Genomic DNA, 22,106 nt, shown 5'->3' on the forward strand with positions numbered 1-22,106 from the left:
TTGCCTATACTCTGATATCAATCCTTGATGGGGAAAGCTCAAGAAACAAGGAGAGACTGGGATTTTAGATGCAGGCCTTTAAGGAGAATAACAATCATACAAATTATTACATCCATGAAGTAGCAGAAAGTATTCTAAGAACTAAGCCAACACATGAATGGAGAAAGGAGATTCTGATGACAGGAATGATTGCAATTAGGGATATAGACAATAGGTAAGAGGGGGCTGGAATTTACTGGAGAAAACTGGCAAAGGAACCAAAGTATTGGGAGGAAATAGAGAGGGAAAGGTAAAAGAACAGGAAAAGGCCAATAATTTATTTGGAATGCAGGAATCTCACCTGTCTCTTCACACTCCCTGACTGCTGGAATAAACTTGCTTCTCGTGTGTGTGTGTGTGTGTGTGTGTGTGTGTATATATATACATATACATATATATATATATATATATATATATATATATATATATATATATACACACACACACACACACACAATCAAAAATCATTTTCTGCAAACACTCTGCTGTCCCCCATGAATAGCACTTTCTTCTTCCACAATTTTGTCAGCAGCAACTTTTTCAACTGTTATGACTGCATATTTGCTAACAGAAGTCTTTACTGCTTTCTCACAGGCAAATTTGAAGCACACACATGATGTGCCCTCTTAAGGCACGAATACTGCTATGCAACACTAAGTCCAGTTGCTTATATGTACTACCACAAAATTAATGGTCCATGTCTTCCCATTTTTCTGGTATAGAAGAAAATCTCAAGATTTTCACTGCATGTTCTACCTTCTAACTTCATTTTCTGAAGCAGCTCGTCTTGAGAAGCTGCATGCTCAGACAACTCATTTTTTTTATTACAGCTTTTGATTTTTGTAGTTTTATTAGTTCATCTGAGTAGCTAGATGAAGCCTGTTCTCTTTTTTCTAGGCTTTTAATTGAGTGCATATATTCCTTTGGTGTTGCACCTAAACTCCTCCGAATGTATTTATTTTTCTTGTAAATTACTGGAAGTCATCTCCTTTGTCTGCATTTTGCTGAATAGCATCACAATTCTTCCCAGCCACAGTTTTTCTTCTTTTCCGGTTAATTTTCCTCTCAATTTCTCCAAATTGCTTCTTTGCCAAAATCTAAGCAGTGCAAAATTTACCCAAACCAATAACTATTACTGGATTTTTTCTAAGTTTCAATTTTCATATTGGGAGAGCTCTAATCAACCTGTTAATCAGTGTGTAGCTACCTGGAAGTCTCTTTACAATTCCTGCTGTACAAGTTTCATCTGCTAAATATCTGCACAGATTATCTGCTTAATAATGGTAATATTCCGAATTTCATTTTGAGTCGTACTTGTTTCTGCGCAGCTAGTGGGATTTTAGTTTACTAAATTGCTCCCAGACCTTTTTCCTGTACATTTATTACTTTTTCTGTTTTATATATTTTACTGTCACAAGATTGTTTTGAAAAGAGGTTCTTTACCCACTCAGGCTTTCCTGGTTAACACAATGTAAATAAATAAATAAATACATTTGCTTTGTCTTTTCGGTAAATCCACATTGCTTAAGGGTATATTGGAATTTATCACAAGATGTAGAAAACCCTATTTTTCTAAACACTGAACATTGATGGACTTATACTGTGAACTACTGTCAGACTTTGGTTTATGACCTACTTGACCTTACAACTTGCAACAAAAATGAAACGTTATTTCTGTGAAGCAACTACTCTGACCAAAGTCTTATCTTTCTTTCAAAGGTTATTAGCTGCTACATTACAATTTTCGCTACCTTTAAAGTAGGACAGTTGTAACAGTTTGCCCTGTCTAGCTTAAACTTCATGCGATACTTCTGGGAATCAACTCAGACTGCTGCAAAAACTTTGATCTGATACTTTATCATTGCACACTTCTGCAAATGAATCGACACACATCTCTACTACCTGCTTTGTATCTACATGATGCATGGTATTAGTCTGCATTTTCTTTTGCATTGCTCTGCAAATCTTTGCAAAAAAAAATCTGTGATGCTGTTATACTGCCATCCTCTCACAAGACTTTCTGCAATTGATTGATGCTCTTGAGCACAATTGCCAAATAGTTTAGCCTTTATACAAACTTTTTCAACTGCTCTGTTTTTGCAGACGCCACGTTTGCTTCCTCTGGTAGGTCTCAGATTCATAGCCCTTGCACACTGCGGCCAGCAAATCTTTTCTGGAGTTTAATAATGTGTGGTTTATGGTTGAAACTGCACTAATGAATGTTTTGTCTTTGTGGCTTACAGTACTGCCTGCAGCTTGTGTACACAATGCATCATTGATGTGTTGCCTTTTGGAGTGTTTTTTTTTTTTAATAATTGATGGCTTTATGTTTTAGGTAAATACTTGCTTCACAGTGTTGTTTTGTTGCCAGATGAGAACTTGCCAATAGACATATCAAACTGATGCATCTGAGAAGTTGTGAGGCTTTTTTGTACAGTACAGCAACACAGTAAGAAACAAATTTGCATTTTTTTGCTACAGAGTAAGAAAATAAATTGTGCACATTATTGGCAATGCAAGCTGGTAAGAACTTGCATGCTGCTAGTGAGTTTAAAATCTTGCTATTTTAGCAATCTTGCCTCTATGTCAGCCACAGGAGGTTGATGTAAGAGATCAAAACAGACAAGCTAATGTAGATTTGTGGAAAATAGAGTATGGAAGTAAATAATAGGGAAGGGGAGGAATCTTCTTCTTTCGACTTTTCCCAGAGGGGGAGGAATACAAGAGGGTTATATTACGTCTGGCACCTTAAGGGAGTGACAGCCTGCACTTTTGAGTTAATCTGAATGCTTGTGCCTACATTCATTATATGTTTTGGAAGTAGAGATGATTGTTGTCACTTCATCCAACAGTTTGAGGCCTAGAACTGAGTAGATATGGTCAGATGTGCTGATGGTGGAAGTAGTTCTATTGAATTATTAGCAGTGGAAAATATGGGTAATGGAATGCTTTTAATCAGTGGTTCAGAGGAGGTGTGCTGTTAAGAATTCTGAAATTTACACAGAGGAGATACACTTGTTCATCTGCGGGTAGCCATTTTGTACATGTTAAGAGTATTACAGTGGTGTTCAGTACGAGCAGAAATAAGGATGAACTGGCAAAATTCATTGGAAAAAAGAATAAATGTACTTTATGTTCATTTTAGAGGTGTAGACAAGCAGTGGTAAGGCATAGTCTAGATGGGGTTGTAGGATGGTCTTGCAATGGTTGAATGTCCTTCATGAGTGAAAAACTGTGAAATTTCACTGCCATAAATGGTTAAGTTAACTTTCACTTTAATGTTGTTTATTTGTCAAGCAAATATTAAAAAAGGGGTTGAGTAGCAAGGCCTAACAGGAGTGTACCAATTCTATAGGTTAGATGTTCTAGGCCAAGGAAGGCAAGAATGTCAGAAGCTTAAGTCTGTGAAGAAGGCCAAAGAACGTAATTTGAGTTTTTTTGCATTTAGGGTCAATCGTTTACCAGTTAACCATGGATGGACTGCTTTGAGAATGGCTTGAAGGTTCTGCAGGACGTTTGAGTGGTATGTTTAGCATCAAAGAAGACAAAACCACTGGCATAAACTATAAGATTGGTTAGCTTGAGATCAAACAGTATTGAATTAAATCAAATCTTTTAGCTCCTATCCTTGGCCCACTTCACTCTGAGCAAGTCACCTCCAGTAGTTAACTAATTCAGTGTTTTTCTAACCATTATCACATTTTTCAATCTTTCTACTACTCATAACGTCTAACATCCTTCACTTTACTGTAAAAGAAAGCAAAAACTAATGACTGCTTTCTGTAGGATCATAACATGTTGACCTAAGCACTCACTTTCTGCTAAAGAACGCTGTTAGGAAAGCATCTAGAAAGTATGAAAATGTACTATAGAAAGTAGGACTTTTTGTACTTCCTGGTAAAAGGTACTAAAATATCATTCCTATGGGTTTCAGTACATGGATCAATAAGGAAGCTATTTAATGGTAACATGCAAGTGGTTGATTTGTGGCAATTACTATAATAGGTATACTACTTATGTTATCATACAAGTGATGGCTTCAATTTAAAATTAAAGCTATTCAAAATGATCCATAATTTTAACAGGAAATAAAGGTGAAGAAATATGGACCCAATGTGTTTCTTTAATGCCCCCCTAACAAATAAGTAAGAACCCCAGTATTCAAAGTCTCACTGTCTAAGAGATGACAAAAAAAAAACACACACTCAGAGAGATAGCATATAAGACTACATCTATAACAAAGAAACAGGTTTAAACCTTGTTAAACCCATTAATAACACAAACACAACATAAAGCACAAGTAGATACTTTTAAAAACTGAAATAACCTGTACTGTCACAAAAAGGGCACAGGGTGCAGCACAATAAAGCTCAAAAACTTCACAAATGGTTACCAAAGGTGAAACACAATAAACAGATGAGGTATCACCACATCTAATTTACTTTGATGAAAACCTAGGTATGCAAATTCTCAGTTTGAGTACTGCCATATGATCTTTTAATAACTTGATGTGGAGAAAACTTGTTTTCAGCTTTCCACAATCATTTTACCAATAAATAATTGCCATTTCCCCATTACATGGGAACAGCAAAAAATACAAAAATAATGGTACACGTCCTATCTGGTAATTAAATGAGAGAGCTCTAATGAACACAGTACAGTCTCTTCCTGCACTGGAAGATTCATGTACTGAAAATTATTATGTATTTCAAAAAAACTCACTTCTCAAGCTTTGTTCTCAAGGTGAATTTCCAGAAATTCATTTCTTAAACCAAGATATTAAAAATGTGCAAACAGTAAAGAAACATTTGCATGGAACAAAACAAAAAATATATGCATACACACACACACACACACACACACACACACACACACACACACACACACAAGGGTAAGATAAGGGGAAGGTTTTGGTGTGCATGATTGTGAGTGTTTAGTGTTAGGGTAGGGGACAGATTTAGAGAGAGAGAGAGAGAGAGAGAAAGATTTGTTTGTGTGTGTCTCTCTTTAAGCTGTCTTGTGTAGTGCGTGGTGTTGTGGTTTTTTTTTTGTTTGCTTGTTTGTTTTAATTTAGATGTAAGGTAGGGTTAGGATTACAATAGTAGAGCAGGGGTGGTTTGTTTCTGATGTCTTAAATACTTGGTAAAATGAACTGGAACTGCTGTCTGACCTAAGTCAGGTACAGTGGTAACTTGCACCAACCTGTCAGACTCTCATTACAAAATTCTAAGCACTAGAACAATTATATAATAAAGCAAACAACATGGCATTACAGTTTTAGATAAATTCTTACCTGCCTCCAGCCTTTCTGATAGTGCATGGAAATTCGAAAATTTTGGGGAACCAATACTGAAATAAAATAATAATGTGCAAAGTTAAATAAGTTGGCTGTTCTTCCTAAAAGATGATCAATTCTTAAGATAATCAGTTGCATTAAACAAGAGTGATTACAAAATAAATTACTCAAAAAATCTTGTTTCATTTAGCCCGTGCTAATCACACAAGTATGCTGGACAAACAATAGATGTTTTCAAGAGTGACCAGAAAAGTACACAAAATGCTAGAATCTCCTGTAAAAGCTTCAAACCGAAGCAGACCTGTGTCAGGTATAATCTAAAAGAGCTTCAACAGAAAGATAAGACATAGCCTTTTTTCTTTTAATCTGCGATCAGCCCCTTTTTTTTCATACTACTAATACCCTCCATTATAACAGTATTATAGGTCTTGCATTGGTGTCCTGCATGCGTTGGTTGGCATATGTGAATACATAAAGCTGCCACACAGCTTTACTCCATCTTCAGTTACTTGAGTGAGAAAATCTAACGGTAAACTAGTAAATTAAACTCCAGCCAATGTAATCTTAAACTGCAATTACATATATATTTCTTGGTAAGACTAGAAAGACAATTGAGAAAGTTATGCTCTAGTCTAGACATAAACACTTCTTCAGCTTGCTCATATACAAAGTTAGGGATTCTTTCACTCCGCCATGAATACCCATGGTTGCACAATACAGACTGCAGGATTGTCTACAGGGTAAGCATGTGAGATTTGACTGTATGCATGTTTGAGTATATGTTTTGATACAAGCAATTGTAGAAGACATTAGCCAGCATTGAAGCTTTTTATTTGCATCTTCTGGAGCAAAACCAAGGTAGCAAAGCCAAAGCCCAGTCTTCAGAAGAGGTGTACGCTGGGTCATCCTGTGCCTGGTGCCATCCTCCAGTTTGGCACCCTCCAAACTTTAAGTTGAGGTGCAAAAAAAAAAAAAAAAAAGTTAATGCCATACACAAAGTGCTTTAGTTCACAGTATAAAAAATGTTTTTCTTCCCATTTAAACTGCAGTAAGCAGCTGCTACAGTTTATGCCACACAGAGAGCACTAAAGCACTTCATTGCTCAGTAGAAAGAAAAAAAATTCATTCTTCCCTTTAAGCTGTAGCAACTTTTTGCTATACTACAGTTTATGCCACACATGCAGTGCTAAAGTGCCTCAGTTCAGACCACAAATGCATTACTTGCATTTAAATGCCGGTAATGCACTGGACACCATTCAGCATCTTTGGAATGTGCCCCCTAGCACTTTGCACCTGCAATGGCTACCCCTTCACCAGACCCTAGCTACACTACTGTTTTTGAGAAACAAATCAGTATTTTTGTGGAGATGCCAAAGCTTTTATAGTTGAAAAAAAGTATATAAATAATTTTTCCAACCATCCACTTGTTGAAGGGGTTGGCAGTGCATAATACTTGTCTTGATCTTGCTATAGCCTTTGACATTACTTCATATAGGAATAATCAATAAAGTAAAAGCATTAAATTACAATCCATATGTAATTCAATGGTTAAGCAACAAGATACAATAACTCAAGGTGGCTGGTTACTGTAACATTAAAAATGTCTAACAGGGCCATTTATTTTTGGGTTGTATGCTGATGACTGCTAACAAGGTAGCACAGTTACATCAATAAAAGATGGTAAATTCTCTGTGGTGCAGAGGACATCACTGTCACCTCACAGCAAGAGGTTTTTATGACTTGGTTCTTGGTGTGGAACTGGCATATCTTGCCCGTATTCACATGGTTATTCTCAAGGTGTTCCAGTTTCCTTCCACATTCCAAAGACATGCAGTGGATATATACTGCACAGACTAAATTGGCCATATGTATGAGCGCGCAAGTTTGTAGTATGGAAGACTGACCACTGCAGGGCTAGCCATCTGATGGTATGAACATTTGCCTTAGGTGATGGTCACTGTTGATGTGACACCTCAACTCCACTGTAGAAAATGGGGAAAAAGGTGGTCAATGCTGATCTGTAAAAATACTCATCTGTGAAGTACACCACAGTAAAACTGCTTAATGGCAGGAGGAGGCAATAAACCTTTCTTACTCTTCCATTTTCAGTGCATTTAATATTCTACCACCACTCCACCCTACCTTTTCCCTTATCACTTTCTCCACATCTTTCATGTTTTTTGAATGCCTCTGTGGACCCCCCTCCATTACTTGTTCTAATAGTCCATTTTAGGACACCGCAATCTCTGTGAAACTATAGTGTCAGGATTTGTTACATGAACCCCCTTTCTTTCCTCTTCGCTTCCTGTTCAGCATGACCTCTTTACATCTCCAAACATGGTCATACATGCACCCTCAGCTCTTTGGGTTTGTGAATAAGACTTTTTAGCTCCTTCAGCCTCTGACTATACTCCTCCTCTATCCCACAGAACTTTCTTGTTGTTTTCGTCTGAATGCCTTCTACCAGCCTGATGTCCATTTTTTCTTATACACCCTCCAGAACTTCAAGCAGTAGAAGTGTGGTCTGGCCAAGGTTATGTCCTGTAAATGTATATCCTCTGAAAATATTACCAGTTTTCACCTCAGGATTCCTTCTCTGATTTACCCTGCTGTTACACAACAGACTTGTAAGTTCCCTTGCCTTTTTCTGTTCTACCATGTACGACAAGGGTACTATAATTACTACCTCCAGTCTTTCAATAGATCACCAACCAGTGCAGAAGACCTCCATTAGTAGATCATCCAACACAATGGACAGACTTCTGAGAACTCTGGAAGGCAGCCCACTGGGTGCTTGTGCTCTACCCTCACTAAAGGCAGCAGATTCCCTCTTAACATCCTCCATCTCTATTCCATATCTAGCCACACTTCTTCCATTCTGCCCTGCCTTACTCCCTAGCATTGAATCCTACTCTTGGTCTTACTCCCAAGCATTGGGTCCTACTCTTGGTCTTACTCCCAAGCATTGGGTCCTACTCTTGGTCTTACTCCCTAGCACTGGGTCCTACTCTTGGTCTTACTCCCTAGCACTGGGTCCTACTCTTGGTCTTACTCCCAAGCATTGGGTCCTACTCCTGGTCTTACTCCCAAGCATTGGGTCCTACTTTTGGTCTTACTCCCTAGCATTGGGTCCTAGTCTTCCTTTCCTTTGTAAAGCCTGAAGTAAAGGATTTATCCGGTACTTTTGTTTTTCCCCAGCCTTCATTGATTTCCCCCTACCATTTGTGTTCAGCCTGGTCAGTTCAGTTTCTCCTTTACTTGTTTCTGTTCTGCAGCTAAAAGAGCTCTTCTTTCCCTTCATGATCCTTTCTGCTGCTGCCTTTTTGCTAGATTTTTTTGTACTATTTTTCCCTTTCCACCACCTCCTTTTCGTGTCTTGTAGGCCCTATGTTTTGTCCTAACAGCCAACTTCATATTCGTATGTAACCACATAGTTGTTCTCTTTTTTGCCTCTTCAACAAGTCCTTGATGACAAACATAAGAGACCTCCATTGCTGACCTACTCCCAGGGCTCAATTATAACAATTATTTTGTTCAGGGTCTACTAACTCAAAGTTGACTATGTCCCCCAGCATCATATGACTTGGCAAAAAGGACAAAATGCAATTAGAAAAAATTTCAAATCATTTAAGCTCTAGGGAAAGCAGCAGATGACAATTTAAACTTTGAACAGCGTGCATCTGCCAAGTCAGAAAACCATATTATGTAGCACTCCTCATTCTAAAAAAGCAGGTGTGATTAATCAAAGAAGATCACTATACCACTTCACACCTAAATGTTATGACCCAGTGACATCTGAACAAGCACTGGGAACGGTAAAAATGTTCTTCGCTAGAAAAATCATAGGGTTAGAAAATGAACTATACAGAAAAGCTTCAAGAACTGTCATTTTACACAGAATCATGATCAGGTCTCTGACCATAACCAGGTTGTTACACATTTGAAACAAGAATGGCAATAAATTCACAATTCCTTAAGTTGCATCAGGTGAGTTGTGACATATATGATAACAGCACACATCCAGAGTTATGACTGGACATCCCCAATCATAATTATAATGCAGTGCATTGAGCTTAACAGTATCTTATTTACTACAAAACTTGTAGTAAAACATGCTGCAGTACAAATGTTTTACAGCTTTAGTAGCACCAAGTGTTTTTCAGCTTTAGTAGCACCAGATGTTTTACAGCTTTAGTAGCATTAAGTGTTTCACAGATTTAGACTTACTACGTGTTTTGCAGCTTTAGTAGCACTAGGCGTTTCACAGCTTTAAAAGCATTAAGTGTTTTACAGTTTTAGTAGCACCAGGTGTTTTACAGCTTTAGTAGCACTAAGTGCTTTACAGCTTTAGTAGCACCAAATGCTTTACAGCTTTAGTAGCACTATGTGTTTTATAGCTTTAGTAGCACTAGGTGTTTCACAGCTTTAGTAGCGATAAGTGTTTTACAGCTTTAGTAGTACTGTTTTACAGTTTTAGTAGCACTAAGTGCCTTACAGGTTTAGTAGCACTAAGTGCTTTACAGCTTTAGTAGCACCAAGTGTTTTTCAGTTTTAGTAGCACTGTTCTACAGCTTCAGTAGCACTAAGTGTTTTACAGCTTTAGTAGCACCAGGTGTTTTACAGCTTTAGCAGCACTATGTGTTTTATAGCTTTAGTAGCACTAGGTGTTTCACAGCTTTAGAAGCATTAAGTGTTTTACAACCTTAGTAGTACTGTTTTACAGTTTTAGTAGCACTAAGTGCCTTACAGGTTTAGTAGCACTAAGTGCTTTACAGCTTTAGTAGCACTAGGTGTTTTACAGCTTTAGTAGCACTAAGTGTTTTACAGTTTTAGTAGCACTGTTCTACAGCTTCAGTAGCACTAAGTGTTTTACAGCTTTAGTAGCACCAGGTGTTTTACAGCTTCACCAGCACTATGTGTTTTACAGCTTTAGTAGCACTAGGTGTTTTACAGCTTTAGTAGCACTAAATGTTTTACACATTTGAAAGCAGTAACAACACTTACTGCTGCCACATGAAGAGCAGCCAATAAACAACAGAGAAGTTATTAAATAGCCTATAGTTTTTTTCAAAAAAAAAAAAAAAAACAACTGAATTAAGTACATTTTAAATATCTTTCTGTTGCTGTTCTGTGGTGACTGCTGGCAATGCTCTAGTAAAAGACAACAGCTTAGGGGAGCACAACAAACAGCAATTCTGGAGCACAACTGTGTTGCTTTATGTTCTACAACCTCTTTCTTGTAGACTACTAAGAATGATTTCCACTTACCTTACAAAACAATGCCTTATCTTGTACTATCTGAAAATCTCTGACATACTTTTATTGGAGGTAAAACCTGACTTGGGAATCTAACACCAAAAACACACATCACTAACACAAAAAATGACAGACATCACACAACAGCCTCCTAGATTATAGAAAAAGCTTATCATTACTGTCACAACAAGTCACACATCAGCAGCTGCTGTCAAAAATAATCTTGATACACACACACACACACACACACACACACACACACACACACACACACACACACAAACACACACACACACAAGAAATAGAAAATGTCAATACAGGATTATATCAATGAAGCTTCCTGAAGGTTAGTACGTTGTAAGCTTCGCAACTGCACTTAAGAACCTGAGTCTATGTCATTGGTAGATCAGGCATAGATCCCTGCCGAGACAGACTGTCAGGGATTTTTCTTGATTTGGCACATAAAACATTTAACAGAACAAACTGTTCTAAAAGGCCTATTCCAGTATATTGTTGCCTGTCATCATAAAAGACAGCGGAGTGTGGCTGTGTGCTTGCACAAGTGCATCCTTCTCTTCTCCTGTGCCCTGGGTTACTGCTGCAGTACTCTAGTGAGGTTATGCTCTCACGCGAATAGATCCAACATGTGGGCTGTTCCTGAATGGGGTACTCTGTCATTTATGCAACACTGAGTTAGAAAGTTTTGTTCTTTTTAAATCCAGTCTACCTGTACACAAAAGAGAAGATGATGAATAATCTGCAGCATATGTTAACATGGCTCAATCTGTGGCATCTGTTAATGCGGCTTGGGTCAGGCAAAGAGGACCAAAAGAAGCAGATTCTGTGCGTGTTCTCAATATTTTGTTATACTGCATGGAAAAGGAATGAATCCCTTCCTTTTAACCTGTAAACTATTTCTATAGTCATGTAAATAAACTGCTTTCTCAAGGCTTTATAAACAACTTCAAACCCAACTTATTTAAAACACAAAAATCAAATCACCTGATCGAGTGTCAACTGTTACATCAAAGTCACTATTTTTGTAAAGCTTTGCATTTAGCTTTTCCATTTAATTTCTCCAAGTCTTTTGGGTTTCTAGTACCATGACAGGAATGGACCACATTCCTACTTATATGATTAAAGTTCATGAAAACAGTATTGTTTTGATCTTTGATGTTAGCCAAAAGTGCTCTTTGCAGCACCCACATTGTGCCCAGAATTGACTCCTCCTGTAATTCATATGGAATTACATGTTTTGGTAACATATATAAATATGACTTTAAATGCTTTTTTATGGGACCCACTGCTTCTACTGTTATTGGAATTGTCTAGGTGTTCTTTTTCCACATTACCCTCATTTTCCCCTGAAAATCCTAGTATTTTATGACTTTTTGTCTCGGTGTACACAAGCCACCAATCTCTGGGTATGGCAATTTCAATGATCAATGCTACTTTTGCCTTCCTTCATGGACTACCATATCTGGTTTTCTCACATCTATTTTCTGAACTGTTGGTAACGGGTGATCCCATGGGATATAAACTTCATCATTCTCTATAATGCTTTGTGGCTCATGTTTCTAATGATTCTCAGCTACTTCAAAATTGTAATGCTTGCACAATCCCACAACGCAGCAGTCTTGCCACATTATTATGCCTTCTGCCGTTAGTGTATGACACCCAGCAAGATATGCAACTGCTCCCAGTTCTGTTTTACAGAAACTGCACTTATCTGTTCCTCCCACCTTTTCAATGTAGTCTGTAAACCAATGTGTACACAAGTCCACCATCTTGGGCCATCAATATTAACATTTCATCTTTTGGTTTAAATTCGCCTTTCCTTAACCATTCCTGCATTAGATCCTGATTGACATGAGATTGTTCCAGAAGTCTTCTATACCTGCAACTATATTTATGCCTTTTCCACGTTTCATGCCTTCTCATCTGATCCTTCTCCTTATATTTTCTCTCTTGTTTTTGGCACAGTTTTTCCTACTTCTGGTTTGAGTTCCATTTCAACTTGAAACCAATTTGCTTCTGCTAAGCTAAGCAGGGAAGTCATCTTAGACTTGTTCTCCTCATATTTTAAAACTTTTACTACATTTGGATCTCGTGACATCAGCAGATACATAACCAGTCCTATGACTGCAGATCTATACAAGTAATCAGTTGTGAGGAAGCCCATGCCTCCTTCAGAACAAGGAATATATAATCCTGGCATAAACTGATTTTTATATCTTATTTGAAACGTGTAAAGCATTTGTCTTGTTTTCCTGTCCAACTGATATATCTTTTGGGGTCAGTCAATCACCCCAATAATTTTAAGTTAGAAGAGAACTTAGGCTTTTGTTCCTAGATGTCAGGGCCATTTTCGGTATTAATTGTAGTCTTCTAAAATAGTCCTTACTGAGTTTGTTTGCATTTGTTAAGGTTTTATTGTCAATACTTCTTCAATAACCAAATATGTATACAGTCTATCCTGCTCAAGTTCCTTTATATCACATTCCTGTCACAGACGGACATTTTATTGGTGCAGCAGCTTTCCTGCTTAAATGTTGCATTTGCACATTTATCAAGATCAAACAACATTATATTATCTGAGAAAGTTTTAACCATTTGCAGTTGTGCTTTTAGTTTCTCATCGGATGAGCTTCACAGTTTTAAATCTTCCACAAAAAGATTATGATGAACTTTATTGCTTTCTGGGAGCCAATTTGTAACCATGACCTATTATGCTAAGTAAACAGTTTAATGGGTAAAAGGCAAGACAAATGAGCAACGATGACAATGAATCACCCTGGAATATTCCCTTTGAATTTTTATCCCTGGAATAATAGCTCCTCTTTTATCGTGGCTTAGCTGCAAAGTGGTTTGCCACTGTTTCCCGGTCACTGTATTTTAATTGATCAATGCAAGGGGGTATCTTATACATCTGTAAGCACTCCTTTATTCCATGAATGTGGGATGCTGTCAAATGCTTTTTTTGTACTCTATCCATGCCATACTTAAATTCTTTCCCTTTATACAATTCTCAGTTATGACTTTATTTAACAAGACATAATCTTTTGTTCCATGAGACTTTCTTTTGTTATCCCTCTGTTCTACTGCCATGATTGAGTTTTCTTTTAAATGACTATAAACTCTGTTGGTATCAATTCCAGTACACAGTTTATGCATCATCTGAAGGCTAGTTATTGGTCTGTAGTTTTTAGGATAACTTGCAGGTTCCCTCTTAAGGATGACTATTACTTTTGTGTTGTTAACCAGGTTGGCGGCTGTTTGAGATGCAACTCAGAGCTACATCTTCGTATAAAGATGTTAATACTTCTAGCCATAAGTCAGGTGCTACGTCTAGGCCTGGGGTTTTCTATTTAGGAGCTTTTCTTAATTTCATTTCAATTTCTCTGGCCATTATTTCATCCCATTTCATATCCTGTACATTTGAACTTCTTACTGTTTCTTTTTCTTCTATCCATTCAGTATCTTTGTTATGTTCCACAGGGTCTTCAGATACTTTTCCAAAATGTGCCTATTTCTTCTTTTTTTTATGGTGTTTCTGTTCCTTTCTCTTTACTTCCCAATTCTCTATCAAACTTTACATTTAGCATTGAGGCACGAATGTTTAAAAAACAGGCAAAAGTACTGCTGAAATCCCAACAGAAGAAACCTGAATACAACTGCAAGAGCTTTAGAGATACTAGACAAGAAACCTCTGAACTCAATAACTCTATAAACACAATAACACAAGTCCACTTAGTCCCACCTTATTGAAATTACTCATCGGAATGTATTTACTATATTCTCATTTTTTTATTCTAAATGGTTTAATCTGTGTTCTGTGTTGCTCATTTTGAGCTTGGGTCATAGTTGATGACAGCCTTCCTGACAGTCTAGGTGCCTTGTTTTAACAAATAAATAATTTGATGCATGTGTATAGGGATCTATGCTGTTACATCAAAATTATGGAAAATCAAACTGCACATGGTCGAGACCATATGATCAAAATTCTGTAATCTCAAAAAAATAATATAACCCTGTTGTTGCAGGGTGACAAGTCCCTTGCATCCCTCACACTCCCTTAGAATTATATATACCAACTAACAGATTGCACTACAGTGGGGAATGTGTAAATTCCCTGATACCTTAATCTCTGTACAACTGCTTCAAGATTTCTGAAAATAGATAATATGGTCTCGACCATATGGGTTTGACTTTCTGAAAAGATGATCTTCCAAATGGGACCTATATATATATATATATATATATATATATATATATATATATATATATATATATATATATATATATATAGGGTTCCTATTACTTGACTGAATGCTTGGGTTAGCGAACAACTAAACACTGATCTCGTAATAGCGAAACAAAAAACGTGAGTGGCAGATTTAATGCAGGGAAATAATTTCCTTGGCCATTATGCGGACTTTGCCCCTTTTTCCACTGTAGAGAGATCTAGGAGTTGGTATATTTAGTTGGGGGGGTATGGATAGCGAAGCCCCCACTTTATTTTGGTTTAAATTTTATTTTTTTGCGGCCAAGGGAATTCATTCCCCGAGTTAAATTGTCCGTTCACTGTTTTAATTTTTCGATATTACCAGGTCGATGTTTAGGTATTCGCTAACCTAAACTTTTGATATATATATATATATATATATATATATTTGTATATGCATACACTAAAACACCTAAGGACAATGCACAGAAAGCAATAGGTTCACAGCAGGAAAAAAACACAACAAAAAACTTCAGCATAACAAAAAAATAAATAAAGTTTCCAGTTGCCTTACTGGAGTAGAAGACTGAAACTGCAAATAGTAGGTTTGTGGAAATAAACTTTCTCTTTGTGAGCTGACTAAATTCAAACCAACTTATTTAAAACAGAAAAATCTAATCCGATCAAGTGTCAAATGTTGCATCAAATACTGAATTTTTAAAGCAGCATTCAGTTTAATACATGAAATATATTACAAACTAATCAATTTTTATTATAAATCAAATCTCAGTATGTAAAAAACTGCATTCAAGTAACATGTTAAAGCCAAAATGGAAAAACCCTCTTAAATGCAAGCCATATGACCACATTTAACCCCAGATGATATTTGAAGATGCTCATTTAGACAAGGCAAGGGAAAAAAGTGCCCTCAAACTATAAAAGCTCTTTTATCTAAAATATTATGTTTTAATAGGTAGTGCCTCACATACTGTCAATCCCACAAAAATGAAGACAGCTGTGTGATGTGTTTGTGTTTATAGAGGGCACACCAAAACTACAGACTCCTCAAAGTCTGACTCACCAAAAAAAAATCAAAAAACAAATTCACTGAAAACATTAAAGCAAGTGTTAACCAGAGTAATATGTGGATATAAAGACTGCATGTACCACTCCTCCAAAAAAAAATCTTCATTTCTCACCTATCATGCTTTCCTTGTGTGCTTTCCTCTGCTTGCTGTCTTCTACCTTTTCTCTGTCTCTCCCTCCATGATATCCCCATTTACATGATGACATGCACTGGCACTTTGCTGTGGCAGCCCCATTTGACCTGCCCACAGTTCTCAAGCTGCAGTAATGAGGTGGTTTGCTGCATGTGTGAGCATGCATAGTCTCAAGCTCACTTCCTTACCTTTCTTCTGATACTGATCATCAGGTATACAAGCATGGCTCCTTTACTATAGTTGCTGCCTGTGACACAATCAATAATTAAATATGCAGCCCCTTTTGGAATACTGGTGGCTGTGCTAGTCCTAATATATGGCTAAGCAGCTCCAAGATACATTGCATAATGGATTCCTTGATATTTAAAGCTGTGCTGTTGTACAACAAATGTTCCTCAATGTCCTTTTTTCATTAATGGTCAGCAACCCTTATAATTAAAGTACCCATACAGTTCATATGTAAACAAATGTGTGAATATATTTATTCACAGCTTGTTCACCTAAATGGCACAGCATGGGTGAAAATATTGGATAAACGTGTTTACAGCATTCCATTTTTCAAACTTAAGATTATGTGAACTATGTTAATTTTGCTTGAAATTCCTTAACCTTTTTAATCAGACACCTTATGGCACAGTTTAATTGCAACAGTAAAGAAATAAGTTTAGCATTTGTTAAAGTAACATTGTCAGTTTACTGCTTTCATTTGTTTGACTGTAATATTAGTCAATATACACAAGTTACAAGGAAAGAGACTTACACTGACTTCTGTGAAATGCTTTCACTGTTAAATTTTGGTGAGGTAGACAATCCATAGTCTAAGGAAAGATAAAAGAAAAGAAACAGTTCATGTTACTAAACAATACAACATTACCGTTTTAATGTTCCAGTTATTCTGTTAAAAACACCATATCACAAAGTGGCAGATATTCAGGTTAAAGGCAGCTACCCTTTACATAACACCTACCATCTGTATTCGCAAGCCAAGAGATAAAAAGTCCTGAAACTTGGAACTTACATACTGGAGAAGCTGGGGATATATCATCAAGACAAAATAAAAATGCCAAGACATAAAAGGCAAATGTTACTACTCCCAGATTTTTTTGTTGTTTTTAATCTAACTTTGAATACATACCTTACAAGCAATTCCTGAATGCTCGTTTTATGTTTACTGATATGCATTCACTACAATACATGCCTACATCTTCAAGGCATGTGTAACATCTTATGCACCTGTATGATCGGTGAACGCATTAGACAGAAGTTACAAACAAGCATCCTCCAGCTCAGATACAGTTTCCAGGCATTCATGGGTTACTCTACAGACACACTTGTCCAAGTCAGCTTAACTGGCTGACTGGATGACATGAAGATGGCACCTGGTTCCAACCTCCTTGCTAAAGCCAGTCACAAACAGAAATGCTAGTGCACACAATCACACTATTGTCCTGTGCCTTCTTCCATGCCTACTCCCCCGTATACACACACACACCTTGTCCCCCATATGATTATATATATATATATATATATATATATATATATATATATATATATATATATATATATATATATACATACACATATACACACACACACACACAATATCTATTATACTATACAGCGCTCTAAAAACATCTTTAGGTTTACAACATTGACCAAAACAGCAATCTACAATATGAAGATCTGAACTGGATCTACTTCTCTTATCATCTTCACTATAATGCAGAATAACACAAAGCAATTTTCCCCAATGACTTTGGTGACAATCAAATGTAACAACCAAAAACAAATTTATTTTTTATTAAATAGGTGAGTGAAATGGTGCATGACCCTTTTCGATCACACCCCCATCTCAATGGCAGGCAATAATGCACAAAATTAGAAAATACAAATTATTAGCAAAAATACAATCCAACACTGTAAAAAAAATAATTTGTATAAAATCAAACAGATTCAATATGACCACCAATAAAGCAAAACAAAGAAATATCAAATAATTTAATATTATTCAATTTGTCTTATTCATTTTAATAGGACGGGGCAAGTAACAAAAGCTACAACTATCCAAAATACATAACATTTAAAAATAATTCTCTGCCTATCTCAAATACACACAAAAAACAAGCACAACATCAAAATACAAATAATTTAAAAATGGTCTAAACCAGCCAATTAGAACAGTGGGATACCAGCAGTAAAACAATCAATGAAAAAATTAAATAAAACTCAGTAAAAATATAGAACAAATAATGCACCTGAAATACAAAGTACTTAAAAACACATTAAACCTTATGAGGAATTTCCCCATTAATGGCAACCCTCTGAATCGGTCCCAAAGCCACTCCCTTTAGCCAATCAAAAGCATTTCAGAACAAAATCTGCTAAAATACTAAATAAAAGCTCAACAGTATAAGGAAGAGTTGTGTAAAATCTTGCCATAACCATAGATGTCCTTCTTTTCCATGTTGCAATATTCATAACCCGAAGGATTTCCAGCTTAGGCAACCCAAATGTCAGGCCAGTATACAAAAGACTTTTGCTAGTGCATGGTATGTGCGACATTGCACATACCAAAGGAGAACATAGGCCATAAAGGTGATGTCGGCACGTACCATTCCTCAGAACTGAATGCTCTAATCAGAACACTAGTCCAAGGATACGAGGTATACATCATCCAAAAAAAAAAACAGCAAGTACCAAGGGGGTAAGGAGGGTGGGACAGAATACTGCAACACCCAACAGAAGGACATATATGGTTATGGTTAATTTTATACAACTATTCTATGTACTTCTATTCCTGTGTTGCAGTATTCATAACCCGACCCGAGGGAAGAGTACCACAGGTTCATAGGTAGGTAAGTAGGCTATCGGCCCTGGGACCTATATAAGCCTAGCCAAAAAGGTTCCCTGGCTTTCGCCACCCAAGAAAATTATTTTCTTGTGCCCCTGTCAAGCAGTGCTGGAGAAGTGATCCCCAGGGTGAATTTTCTATTTCCCAACCAGTCGTCAAGATTTTCTTATAGAGGGCCAATGAGGAGTTTTGCTTGACATTAATGGGTAGTTTGTTCCAGAGTATGGGAAGTCTCTGGGACAGGAATCTATCCCTCCAGAATGTTCTGTTTATTGTGGTGACAAGAATTAGGTCCCTGGAGTGTGTGGTTTGGAGAGATTGGGATTTCTTTAAGTGTAGCATGCCCAATGGCTCCAGGTTTGACATAGCTCATGGAAAGGAAAGGGAGGATGAAGCAGACGAGTTTTCTAATAAAACATGCAGGATTGCCCTAATAAATCCTGCTCTGGACCTGGAAATAGTGTCCAGCTTGTAATGTTTTGTGAGAGTATGGACAGAGTACCATGTAGCTACTTTCAGAACAGATGCAGCGGCCAGACCTTTGAAGAAAGCCCCTAAAGAGACTACTGTGGAGTGGAGTGGAGTGAGCCTTTACAGAGGTAGGGTTGTGTCCTTCCCATGGGAGACAAATGAATGAAACTGCTTTAGAAATCCAATTGGAACTCACTTGTTTGGAGACGGGTTTAACCAGTGCCCTAGAATGGAAGGAAACAAATTGGTTGGATTTCCTAACAGAATTGGTTTTGTCCAGATAAAATCTGAGTCATCTGTGCACATCCAAGGAATGAAGAATCCTTTCACTAGGATTAGGATTTTTAGGGTTAGGAAAAAAGGTGGGCAGATAAATGGATTGGTTTAGGGACAAGTCATTAACCACCTTAACCATGAAAGAAGGGGTAAGTACAAACAAGATACCCTGTCCTTCTGGTGAATGAGAAAAGGATGGCAAGCCGTAAGGGCTTAGAGTGCAGGAACTCTTCTAGCAGACGTGATGGCTACTAACAGGATTGTTTTCCATGTGCAAAATTGTAAAGAAACTGATGCTACAGGCTTAAAGGTAGCCCGAGTGAGCTTTTCCATAACAAAATTTAGATCCAGAGAGGAGGGACAGGTTTCCTGGGAGGTCTAATGTGAAGGACGCCTTTTAGAAAGAGCTCAACTTCTAACCTAGAAGCTAGAGGAGGAGAAAAAGGCAGACATGCTAAAATGGCTGATAGATGGGCCTTAACAGACGACTAGTTCAACCCAGCCTTAAGTAGCTCACACACAAATAGTAAAGAACCAATGGGATATCCACTGAAAATGGATCTAGGCCTTTCTTTAGACATCAGATGGAGAACCTCTTCCATTTGGATCAATAGGATCCCCTAGTATTGGGTTTCCTGGCCACCTGCAGGACTAGAAGCATGTCTTTAGAAAAAAGGTGTCAGAAAGGGATCAAAAGCCTATTACCCATAGAGTTAGATTCAGGGAGGTGAGATGTGGATGGATAAGCGATACCTTGTCTTGTGTGACAAGATCCACTCTGTGAGGTAACTTGTGATTGCCCTTGGCAGAGGAAGAGGGAACCAATGTGTCTTGGCCAAAAAGGAGTCACCAGGAAGATTTTTGGTTTGTCCTGCTTTATTTTCAGTAGTAGGGCCTTCTGAATGAGTGGGAAGGGGGACGAGGAAAGCATAAGTCTTGCTTATTCTGCTTAGTCTGCTGTCTGTGCTCACTAAGTTTTTTTTTTTATTTGCATATGCCTTTTTAGCATTGTCTATTTGCTGTCATAATTTACATGGATTTTTATGCTGGTTTATATTAGTGCTACATTTATTATTGCTATTTAGAGTGTATAGTCTGACAGATACTTTTTTTTACTGCTCATTGTATATGTAGAGCTTGGTGATTAATTCAGTGTGTATATATGCTTGCTTACATATCTAAACTTACAATTCCTTTTTGATATCTGCTTTACTGTAGTTTAATTGGTATTATTTAGCAGAAACATACCTGCTATTATTAAGGAGAAACATACAGTTTGTTTATTTGGTATGTGGTATTTGAAAAGCTGAAAAAGTATTTACCACCTACTTACAGTTTCCATTGTATTAGGTTAGCAGAAACATATAGTAAGGAGAAACATACAGTTTATTTGATATCTGAAAAGCAGAAACAATGTTGGTTGCAAACTCTAATCTGCCTCTGAACTAACTACAGTTCTAACTGGTTTTGTAAGCAGAAGCATGCTTGGCACTTGTAAGCGGAAACATACAGTTGTTTATCTGGTATTTGAAAAGCAGAAACACAGCATTTGTTACACACTCTAGCCAGTATTTTACCTAACTATGGTGCTACTTTAACCTGTTAGACTTGGTACATTGCTAAATTTGTCTGTAATGATCTGCCTAGGCACCGTTTCCTATTTTTTGTGATTCCTTACTCTTCCCCAGACATTTATCTATGTACCTACTTACTGTACAAACTCTGTCTTCTGTTAATCCTTCTATCACTCTCTGACTAATATCCTCCACTCTCCTAACTGTCTCCATTTCTCCTAGAACTGTACTACTCACTTTCTGTTCACACTCTCGTTTTTCTCTTTTTGCAGTTTGCTGGGGCCATCCACAAGCCTCGGGACTGGGCACGCCCCCGCACTGCCTTCAGTTCTGAAGCAATTTCCAGCTAAAGCTCAAATCAGCCCTGGGAAATCTCACCTTGTAAATGCAAGCCTTCCAGTAGAAGTAATTATTAGGTGAATGTTATTCAATTTGTTTTTAACAATTTTCTCTTACTTTGTGACCATCTTTGTGAGGTGAGCACAGCAGCATTGAGCTCCATTCAACTTCTAACTTGGAGAGCTTTAATGAAGTTGGCCACTCGGTAGAAACACACTCTAATAATCCACCCATCTTACCATAGCTGGGGGGAATTTTTAGTTAAAGCACACTCCCCACTCCCTCCAGGGAATCTAACCACAGATTAATTATTATTGCACCTTACACCTTATCTTTAGGCTAAGCTACCTTCTTGCTCAATCAATCTCTTGCTGTTACTGATAAGTTTCTGCAGCTTTAGGTTCTCCTGCTCTAGCCCGCTCCGTTTGTCCTTTGGGCTCACTCCACTCCCCTTCCCTGCCCCCAAATATCACCCACCCCCAGTGCTCCTACACTTATAGCCCATATATCCCCACCCCCTCCACAACAGCCTATTTCCATCCCTCAGTCATCAGATCCA

General features: G+C 37.5%; 1 protein-coding gene across 1 annotated transcript in view; it reads right to left on the reverse strand.

Annotated features, from left to right (window-relative positions):
- Nucleotides 1-22,106, reverse strand: part of LOC122816264 (arf-GAP with SH3 domain, ANK repeat and PH domain-containing protein 2-like) — a 1,594,524-nt gene that overhangs the window by 88,986 nt on the left and 1,483,432 nt on the right. Inside the window, exons 24-25 of the mRNA XM_044089001.1 lie at nucleotides 16,797-16,854; nucleotides 5,333-5,388 (exon numbers count right to left, since the gene is read on the reverse strand). Coding sequence (XP_043944936.1) covers nucleotides 5,333-5,388; nucleotides 16,797-16,854 — 114 coding nt within the window. The remainder of the gene's footprint in view (nucleotides 1-5,332; nucleotides 5,389-16,796; nucleotides 16,855-22,106) is intronic.

This window comes from Protopterus annectens, chromosome 12.part0 (assembly GCF_019279795.1).
Source record: "Protopterus annectens isolate FY-2018-M chromosome 12.part0, PAN1.0, whole genome shotgun sequence".
Taxonomy (NCBI): domain Eukaryota; kingdom Metazoa; phylum Chordata; order Ceratodontiformes; family Protopteridae; genus Protopterus; species Protopterus annectens.